Below are 10,893 nucleotides of genomic sequence, written 5' to 3'. Positions count from 1 at the left end.
CAGAAGAATCAATTAACTTGTCCCACCCTCCTGGTTAACTAAGAAAGCCTTCTAGACCAGGTGCATAGTACAGTCAGCTGAGCCTGGAGAAACAGAATTGATTTGTCTTAGAAAAGGTCATAGAAGAGGCTGACACTTTCTTTTCCTTTCCATTTCCTGCTAAGCATGCAACTTCTCAGCCTCAGCAATTATGGAAGCCGAGAATTATAGAGGCCAATGGCTACAGAGAAGGCCAAAGGGTAGAAGCATATTCAAAACATTTTTTATTGCAGTAGTGTGCAGAATCAAGAATTAGTTGCAATCATTCTATGTTACTGGAACAATGTGCACATCAAAACACCCCAAATAAACTAGGTCCAAATTCCACTTCAACCACTGATATTGCTGTTAACAAATTTGAATAGTGCTTATTATGCGGAAAAAAAAAAAAGGTACCTTCTTCTTTCATATACCCTATTCTTGTATAAACAGGTCAAAGAAGGAAGATCAGTCAAACTCAACATTGTCATAATATGTGACTGCTGACGCCAGTTCTCTGCACTTTGGGCTCTTCTCTTACGAGGTTTAAATATATGCCCAGGCTAGGTGTGGTGTCTCATGCCTGTAATACCACACTTTGGGAGACTGAGGCAGCAGGTGGATCACTGAAGGTCAGGAGTTCAAGACCAGCCTGGCCAACATGGTGAAATCCCATCTCTACTAAAAATATAAAAATTAGCTGGATGTGGTGGCACATGCCTGTAATCACAGCTACTCGGGAGGTTGAGACAGGAGAACCGCTTGAACCCTGGAGGCGGAGGTTGCAGTGATCCAAGATTGCCCCACTGCACTCCAGCCTGGGTGATAGAGCTAGACTCCCTCTCAAAAAAAAAAAAAAAAAAAAAAAGGTCAGAGGCAGCAGCTACCAAGAGTCATCTGGCGTTTTCTAGCATTTCTTTGATTCATCATTCATCAATTATTCTGTCTACTACAGGATCTTCAATACAAAGTTGAAACGACCTCATTTTCTCATCTGCAAAATGGGTTTTATACTAGCAACTTCACAGTGCTGTAAAGAGGATTAAGTAGAAAAACAAAGTACAACCTATAGTGCTTGGCAAGTGTAGCTATTTCTCTTACCTAATGGCAACTATTAATACATGATTTATTTTACAGATTACTTAACATCAGGTACATTGCTGAGTATTGAGAATTACAAAGTACTTTGATACATTATGCTCTATGAGATGATTTTCTTTTAAGACTGGACTTTACTCACCTGTGTTTGCACAAATACCAACAAATACATGTACCCAGGTCTATAATAGTGCTTATAAAATACTTTGTAATTTAAACCAAAAAGTATCTGAGACAGATGTCAATCGATTTAGGCTTATTTTGCCAAGGTTAAGGACCCCGCCCATGACACAGCCTCAAGAGGTCTTGAGAACATGCGCCCAACGTGTTTGGGTTACAGTTCTTGGTTTTATACATTTTAGGAAGGCAGAAGTTACAAGCAAAGACAGAAATTGATACATGGAAGGTATACACTGATTCAGCCCAGAAAGGCAGGACATCTTGATGTGGGAGGGCTTCCAGGTCATAGGTGGATTCCAAGATTTCCTACCTGGGCAATTGGTTGAAGGAGTTAAGCTTTGACTGAAGAGTTGAAGTCAGCATAAACAAATGTTAAAGTTGGGGGAGGCTGTGGAAGCCAAGATTCTTATGTAGATGAAGCCTCCATGTAGCAGGCTTCAGACAGAATAGATGGTAAATATCTCTTGTCAGACTCTGGAAAAGACCTAGCAAGGGAAGGAGATTCTCTACAGAATGCAGATTTCGTCCACAAGAGACAGCTTTGCAGGGCCATTTCAAAATATGTCAAAGAAATTTATTTTGGGGTAAAATGCTTTGATTTCCTTCAGGGCCTGCTGTTATGTGATCCTGTACCAGAGTCAGGTTGGAATTTGGTATCTTATTGCTACAGTCTGTTTTGTCACTGTTATGATCTCTATTTTCACATTAATGCTGGTCAGTTGTTCCTGAACTTCAAAGGGAGGATGTAACAAGGTATGTCCAACCCCTTCATCCTGTGATGGCTTGAACTAGTTGTTCAGGTTTCTTGGAATTCCTTAGCCAAGAAGGGGTCCATTCAGTCAGTTGGGGGGCTTAGAATTTTATTTTTCGTTTACATAATCAGTTTTTAGACCTGTTAAACAATCCTTTGAAACATCATGTAGGCCACAGGGCTGGAGGAAAGCCATGCTTCCATGCTTCCAGCTATTTTTCAAGAGCTAGGCTGATAGCAACTAGACTTGAAAAGTGAGTATTACTGACTTTCCTATCTCCAGCAGGTGACTGAGGCAAAAATTGGCAGTCTATTTGAAAAGTTCCACAGTGTTGGCTGGTCTACCCTCATTTTCCTAACTAGAAAAACCTGAAGTCTTGCAACCAGAGTAATAGGGATGTATTAATAGAATCCTAGCTGCTTCTGGAACCTATATCTAAATCTGGGAGTTTTGTGTATTATCTCTTAGCAAGGAAAAGGCAGAGAAGGCTGTTGTTTCTATCTTACTTTTTTATGTCCTGCCCCAAGGATCTCAATTTCTCTTCTCAGAGTCTTTTCAGTCTCATAGCACTGAAGTAGGAAGAAAAGCTGAGACAGTTGTTTCTTCCCACTATAAATGGCACTGGGTGGTGTGACTATCTAAAATAGACTAATTAGAAAACCAGGCCCTTAACCTAATTTTCGTAATGCAAATACTGACAGAAAGCTTCAGGGAGCAAAGCTGCACAGACAGAAGAGAAAAAAACACTACCCTGTCTCACCAAAACTAGGCTTCTCATCTCAGGAAGGCAAAAGACAGAAAAATATCTAAGAGAAAGAATCCAACAGGTGTGGTGGCTCACACTTGCAATCCCAGCACTTTGGGAGGTTGCGGTGAGAGGATTGCTTGAGCCTAGGAGTTCAAGACCAGCCTGGGCAACATATTGAGACCCTGTCTCTACAAAAGATAAAAAAAAATTATCAGGGCATGGTGTCAAACATCCGTAGTACCAGCTACTTGGGAGGCTGATGTGGGAGGATCACTTGAGGCCAGGAGGTCAAGGCTGCAGTGAGCCATGATTGTGCCATTGCACTCCAGCCTGGGTGACAGAGACTGTATCTCAAAAAATAATAATTTAAAAAAAACACAAAAAATAGGAAAAAGAAAAAGAAACTAATGGTTTCTCAAAGGAAGAGCAACTATGGCTGGAGCAAAATTAGCTGTTTCCAATTAACAACCTTTTTATCAATTAAATAGATTTTCTTATCTGTATATATCCAAGGATATATTTCACCAGTATATACTTCTCTAATTTACATCAAAACTGTATTTTTTCCAGAATATTTGTTGAAAAAGTTTCCCAAAGCACCCAAATTGTTAATGCAGAGAAAAATCTATACTTTCATTCCAACTTAATTTTCCACATTAGCCATCTTAGAAATAATGTAAAATAAATATCCAAATTCAACTTTACCAGTAGCATTACCCAATTCAGAAGGATGTCATTTTAATGAACAAATATTTATTCCCCCAGTACAACAAACAAAAGTGTGAACATGGATTGCTTGGGTCTAAATGGTTTAAAATCTGGGAAAGGGCCGGGTGCAGTGGCTCATACTTGTAATCCCAGCACTTTGGGAGACTGATGTAGGAGGACCACTTGAGCCCATCTCTACAATACAGATGTAGAGACCCCATCTCTACAATAAACTTAAAAATTAGCCAGGCATGGTGGAGTGTGCCTGTAGTCCCAGATACTTGGGAGGCTGAGGTGGGAGGAACACTTGAGCTGAGTTCGAGGCTGCAGTGAGCTGTGATGGCACTACTGCACTCCAGGCTGGGCCACAGACTGAAGACTCTGTCTCTGAAAATAAAAATAAAATAAAATCTGAGAATGTAGTACATGGAAGATGTTGAATTGAGGCTAGTTTAAAGAATAAAATTAAGAATCCTTCTATCTTAAAATAATTTCAGTAATGACAAAAAAGTTATAGTTTTTAAAATTAACCTCTTCCCAAGTTGTCCAGTACGGAACTCAAACTATATCTTTAACTGGAAGAATATGACATCTCTTTTCCTGATGTGGAGTTCTGTCAAAAATACTACTATTCTCACACATACACAGAACAAAGCATAGCTAAATAGACTGAAGAGTGAAAGAGGCTGCCACATGAACGGAAGGAAACAAATGAATATGAGAAAAAGAACAGTTAACAGAGAGTTGGGTGATCTGTGATCTAAGTTCAGGGTAATAGTTAGATATAAGCAAATTGTATATGCAAGTAATGCAAATATTTTCAGCTTACATTTGGCAAAAGACAGTCCAAATTCCCACTATCATTAATGAACCACATGAAATACCATCTGACAAAAACGTGTTCTAAAACTGTACAGTTTATATTCTGGTTAGGTTATATGTAACTCTCACATCTCTAAGGGCATGCATTAGCAGTTCTGCAGTTTACAAAAGGAAAGCATTCAAATAAAGATATAACAGTGGAATATGCCTGGAAAAAATGAACTACTTTTTCCCTTACACATTGAGTTTTGATTTCAGTGTTAAAATTAAGATCAAGATCATCGACAAAAGCAGTATCAAGTAAGTGTGTGTTGGAGAGCAGGAACTTCAAAATGATGACATGACCATAGAAAACAGTAAATACAGTACAATGCACACGTAGCTATAGATGAGACAGAAAAAATGGCTAATGTCCATAGAAATTAATCAACCAAAATGTCAAATCATTAAAAGTTAAATTTTGGCAAAACTGAGTAATTTGATCACCTATTACGAATGAACTCTTGTTAGCCAAAGATTTTTTTCAATGTTCAACTCTTCACATATCCTATCCTAGATAGTACCTTTAGCTTTTATCTTGAGATTCTCATTTTAGACATTTCCTAAATAACACCACAATAATATCACAACTTCTGTAACACTAGCAAAAATGGACCACGCTTAACCTCCATCCAGTATTTTCCTATGAAATATTTAAAATACATCTTTATAGAGTCAAAGATGACTATATAGTCCTATTGAACAATGAAATTTAATTCCTATGAAACTTTCATAGTCTTTGATATTTTGAAAAGTATTCAAAGGATACAAAATATTAAGTGTTAGACAATAAATGTTTTCAGATCTTTTAAGATAAACTCCTTGAATAAAAAAAAAACAAAACCCTAAGTTCATTCATCTTTATATGCCCATAGACTAAATGTATAGTGTTTTTATATAAAAGTACTCAACAGGCATCGATAAATTGAAGGTATTAATTTGCAACAAATGATCAGGATTTTTAAAAGTTTTGAAAAACAAACAGAGCAGTTAAAATAATTACTAATTCAAGAATGATACAGAGAATGTAAGTCTTTGTATAGAAAAATTTAAAACTCCCACAATACTGCAAGTTTCCAGAATCAAGTATGCAGTGCAATGATGAATATTGAATTTTATGTTGATGGTTACCTCTAGGCAGGGTATAGGGGTAATAGAATCATGGAGGTATATAAAAGTCCTCAAAACAGCTTGTTTAAATCTAAAACAAATGTTATAATGTTAATTTTGATAAAACAGGATGTATATGGGTGCTCATCATTTTGTTTTGTCTGCATATTTACATTTTTTTAAAGAAATGAGAACACCAGAACTTTGCAGAATCAGCAGTGTGTATTAATGCATCAGCAGCATTTACCAGCTAATCATCTATCTTATAAAACATCATTCATTTGAAGATCTCTGATCTAAAGATCAGGGATCTCTGCATCTCATAATTTCAATATACAGTTGTGACACTTAGATTTACAATTGAGTACAATTTTTCCTCCACTGGTATTTAATTCCATGACTCACCACCCTATAGCCTGAAAGGAACCCAAATGGCAGTGTTAGTTCAATCCAAAATTTTTCAAAGTATATTCTCGTTTACAATTGTCATAGATTGTAAATTGTCATAGATTATAAATGAGAAACTTTGAAAAATTTTGGATTAAACTAACACATGCCATTTGGGTTCCTTTCAGGCTAGAGGGTGGTGAGTCACAGAATGTAGTACACGGAAGATGTTGAATTGAGGCTAGTTTAAAGAATACAATTAAGAATCCTTTCATCTTAAAATACATTATTTCAGTAATGACAAAATAGTTAAAGTTTTTAAAGTTAACCTCTGCTCAAGTTTTCCAGTATGGAACTCAAACTATAAATCTAAATTTAATTGGAAGAATACGACATCTCTTTTCCTGCTGTGGAGTTACAATGTACGATGACTATAAATGAGAATGTACTCAGGTCAAGCAAGATAGAAAAAAATGTAATCTACTATAATGCCTCCTTTATTCATAACGCACAATATAACATTAAAAGCCAGAGACATTCCATAGGATAACCCCATGTTTCCCAAGGTCACTTCAACCCAGGATCCTTTCTTTCTAACATTTATATCTTCCTTCTAGAATTTGTGTTCTGAGGAGAATATTTTATATATCATATCCATTCGGGAATAATTCAGTTTCTGAAAATCCCATGTTGAAACGGTCCTTTTTCATTTTTTCAGAGCACACATACTATATTTACAGCTCCCAATGTTTGTCAGCTTGTTTCTTTTACTTACTCATTAGTGCTACTTTTTTTTAACCTTAGAAGATCTATTCAAAAAGGTATTGGCAAGGTTACATAACCCAACAGTTAATATGATATCATTTTAAAGGTGTCCCTGGGTCATATTTTGCAAACCAAAAGCAACATGAGGTTTTCTTACTAATAGAGAAAGCATTAAAAATCTTTTTATCTTTTCTCTAAATTAGCATATGATAACTTCATTGGCTAAAAAACAAATGACTAAGCATTAACTAGAAAATATTTCGACTATGGGTGATAAAAAAGATCTTACTGCCATTTTTTTTTAAGTCTCAAACTGATTTTTCCAATTTTATCAACTGAAGTTTGGCTTGAAAATATCCTAATCCAAGTCACATATGACAATCTGTACATAATCTGTACATAGACACATGGATATCCTTAACATGTATTGGTTTTCCTATGGTCTGTCTCCTCGAAAGCAAAGTACTGTAAAACTAGTAAGAGGAGACTCCAGTAGGGGATTTTGCTGCATGTCGTTTAATAAGAGTAACCACATATTTTTAAGAAAAATCTAAGATTTTCCTTTGAAATATATTACCTTTAAGGTGTATATGAATTAAAATAAAATGCATTAACAAATCCATTATTTGAGGAAATTTCTATTCAAAGAAAATTGCTTTAAATTGCCAGGTGACAATAGCAAAGACTTGGAACCAACCCAAATGTCCATCAATGATAGACTGGATTAAGAAAATGTGGCACATATACACCATGGAACACTATGCAGCCATAAAAAAGGATGAGTTCATGTCCTTTGTAGGGACATTGATGAAGCTGGAAACCATCATTCTCAGCAAACCATCGCAAGAACAAAAAACCAAACACCGCATGTTTTCACTCATAGGTGGGAATTGAACAATGAGAACACTTGGACACAGGAAGGGGAACATCACACATTGGGGCCTGTCGTGGGGTGGGGGAGGGAGGAGGAATAGCATTAGGAGATATACCTAATGTAAATGACAAGTTAATGGGTACAGCACACCAACATGGTGCATGTATACATATGTAACAAACCTGCATGTTGTGCACATGTACCCTAGAACTTAAAAGTATAACAAAAATAAAAAATAAAAAAAAATTGCCAGGTGAGTCAAAGCTGCTTGAATTTCCAAAATTTTACCATCAATTATTGATTGTATTTTGACATGGAGAAGAGAAAAGTCCTGGTGGTAAAGTCACAAGAATTTTCTTTATTATAGCAAATACTTTCATGGCATTTGACAGAACTCAGAACTATTTATAAAGAAAGAAAGAAAAATCAAACAACCAAAAGATACATTTCATATAATAGGAAAATATAAAAATCGAAGCCAAGTGACAGAATGAAAAAGTTAGCTAAGCAATGGATTTGAAAAACTTCGATTCTAACTATCTGACTTGTTGCTAATTGTCCAAACATATAATAATTTAAGATGGTCTTTTGAGACTTCCTAGAAGTAAAAAGGAATTATTGAAAAAATGTTCAAATATTTTATAAATAAATACCAAAAATATTTATTTTCATTGTACTTTCTGACTTGCTTCAGTGAAGGTGTCCTTTCACAACAGTCTGTTTCTTGTTTCAAATTCTCATCTAGAGATGTTACTTTTTTCCAGAGTGATACTCCCAGCTTACCACAATATTCCTGATTAAGAAAATGCTAGAGCTGTCCTACCTGAGGAAAAGAAGAGAGAACTGCAGAACAATCTGTAAAGTTCCTAGACAGTTCAATCAAGTTAAGGATGGTCCAACTGAGATATTTTGTTACTCCAGCACTTTTCAAGTGTTATTATGAAATCACAATTCTATCTCAGTGTGAGATTTCTTATATAAGTAGGAAGAATTTCATTTCTGTAAACATTTGCAGGGCCAGCTGTTTCTCTAAATAGATTTGTTTCCCCTTAAGAGAGCTGCTCCAGTGAAAAATCTTTTCTTACATTTCACGTCCAAACCCAGAGAGAAACCCAATGTTTTTCTGTGAAAAGACAGAAATACTCAAGTAATATAAAAGCTTCCTGTCATCAAGGAACTGCCTACCTATTACAAGCATGTAATCACTCCTTGCAGATTCCTAAAGAATTAAAAATGTTCTTCGGTTACTCATAGTTCATCAGATGTACTGTTAGCCCTTGCTAATTCACATTCTTCACTGGTTTGACAACTCTGAAGGATGTCCTTGTAGTGGTTCTTCAGATCTTCATAAAATGAAACAGTTTCTTGTGAGTAAGCCAAAGGTAACACCTTTTCATTTAATAACATCTGCACTCGGAATTGTTCTTTAGGAGTCTTAGCATTTTCACAGTGGTAAAGCACAAATATCAGGTTCGAGGCATAAGGTACAATGAGACCACTTCGGAACTTCCGATGCATTTGTTCTTTGTAATTGTACGCTGTTAGGGGTTCCTTGTCTTTGAAGTAGCCCATGAGAGAAAGCAGTGGAAGAAGAGTCTCTGCATGACCAAACTGGAGGATGACTGGAGAAGAAATTGGCTGAGACCTTCACACAGAAATTAACAGAAAATAAGGTATATATATATTAATGTCATAAAACATAGTATTTACACTTAGGAGTAACTTTCACATCTTTTTTCAGTTTAAATAATCCCATCTATTTTTTTAAATCTTTATATACATTACACAAGCATACGGCTGAAACTCCATGTGGCAGAGAACTAAAGTTTTTATACTGAAAGTTAAGTTCCGAAATTCAGGATCACTGTACTGTTGTAAATCCATATAAGTGTGCATACATATTTTCCTTTAAGTTTAAAGAGAGAGAAGTGTCTTATAGATATGGGAACTTGAAACAGATGTGTATTTCAACACTGTATTGCCTTTCTGTGCATAAAACTGAGCAACCTGGCCCTTAGTAAATATTACTCCATGGAGCTCTTTTGAATAAAGTGTTATTATTTTATTTATATCTAGGGAATAAGAACAAGCAATATTCAGTAAATGTCTTATCAAGTCTGAACAGGATTACATGGTAATTCATGTAATCCTTCAATGGTTTACAAAACTGACAAAAGGTTAGTGATGTAACCTATTGTGGCTGAAACAATGTGTCTCTGGTTGGGAGTGGGAGTATAAAGTGCCAGGAATACAAACCACTTTCAACACTGAGCTGAATCAATTCTTTTTCTTGAAGTTTTCTATGATTTTTTTTTCTGGTAAAGAATTTTTATAAGAAGCAGTGAATGACTGCTTAGCCTTTTCCCTACCTTTATAGAAAAAATACTATTTTTCTTAAATATAATTTGTAAACCTATTCAAACATGACTGTCTGATTTTTTGCCACCACTCATCAGGTTATCAATTTAGTGCATCTGGATTTTCTGAGAGGATAGAAGCAGCAGTTCTAGACCTTCCTGATTCCCTCTGCCCCCAACACAAACAAACACAGCAAGCAGACAGCAAATCCAAAAACCCATGGGAAACATTTACAACATAACTAGGTGGAAAAGTATTCTCTATGAACCACTCCAAGTAGCATCCAACCTCAAGCACTAGATATTATCAGTATCTGTTGAAGAAAGCAGAGAGAAGCCACAGAGCATCTGAGCAATCTGAGAACAAGAGAATCCCAAACAGCCCACAGGTGTTCACTGGAAGTGCTGTGTGTGAACTGGATATAGCAGCTCAAATTGGGAAGTATTTAGTCCTCCCCAGGACTTGGTGAGTGCAAGGCAGGCCTACAGTGAGGCCTGGGGCTAGAGAAACCTGGAGCTCCTGTGAACTCTCCAAACACAGGGCTCACACTACAGAAACTGCTGGGAGTGGAATTTCAGCCAAGCAGGAGAGGGACAGAAGAGATAAAGGAAAAAGTAAGTCTAGATGAAAGTGGGGGGAGGGGAACAGAGCCAGGAAATCTCAGAAAACAACCCATCATACTTCTGAACAGTACACACACCAGAATGGGGGTGCTCTGTGAGATGAGACAAGCAATCTAACACAAACCTTTTTCTAAATGTTCAGGAAAACAATTCATATTAAAGTAACTACAGAAAAGCGTGTAAGAAAAAATAAGGAGCAGAATAACTTCCATATATAAGAGTACGCTAGAAATATATACTCAAAAAGTACACTGAAACTGTTAACAGTATTTCAAAACAAACTAAAAGACAATTATTCACTACTTTCAGATTAATATTCTCTAAAAGGTGTAAAACTTAAAAGCCATTCATCAACAGGAGCTTACCAAGCCTCTCTTCATAACTGGTATACTTTAATTAGGTCATCTAAAA

General features: G+C 36.2%; 1 protein-coding gene across 5 annotated transcripts in view; it reads right to left on the bottom strand.

Moving 5' to 3' along the window:
* Positions 1-250: 250 nt before the first annotated feature.
* The window catches only part of MINPP1 (multiple inositol-polyphosphate phosphatase 1), a 58,300-nt gene continuing 47,657 nt past the window's right edge, over positions 251-10,893 (bottom strand). For 3 of the 5 annotated variants that reach the window (XM_004049731.5, XM_004049733.4, XM_055353211.2), the window contains one exon: positions 7,840-9,146. In XM_004049731.5, the coding sequence (XP_004049779.3) occupies positions 8,750-9,146 (397 nt within the window). In that variant the 3' untranslated portion in view covers positions 7,840-8,749. Of the gene's footprint in view, positions 3,892-7,839; positions 9,147-10,893 lie in introns of those variants that run through there. The other 2 variants (XM_055353209.2, XM_004049732.5) reach the window with 2 other exon arrangements.

The sequence above is a fragment of the Gorilla gorilla genome, chromosome 8 (assembly GCF_029281585.2).
Source record: "Gorilla gorilla gorilla isolate KB3781 chromosome 8, NHGRI_mGorGor1-v2.1_pri, whole genome shotgun sequence".
NCBI lineage: Eukaryota > Metazoa > Chordata > Mammalia > Primates > Hominidae > Gorilla > Gorilla gorilla.
Note: the sequence above shows the minus strand (reverse complement) of the source record. Positions and strands in the feature narration are given on the sequence as shown.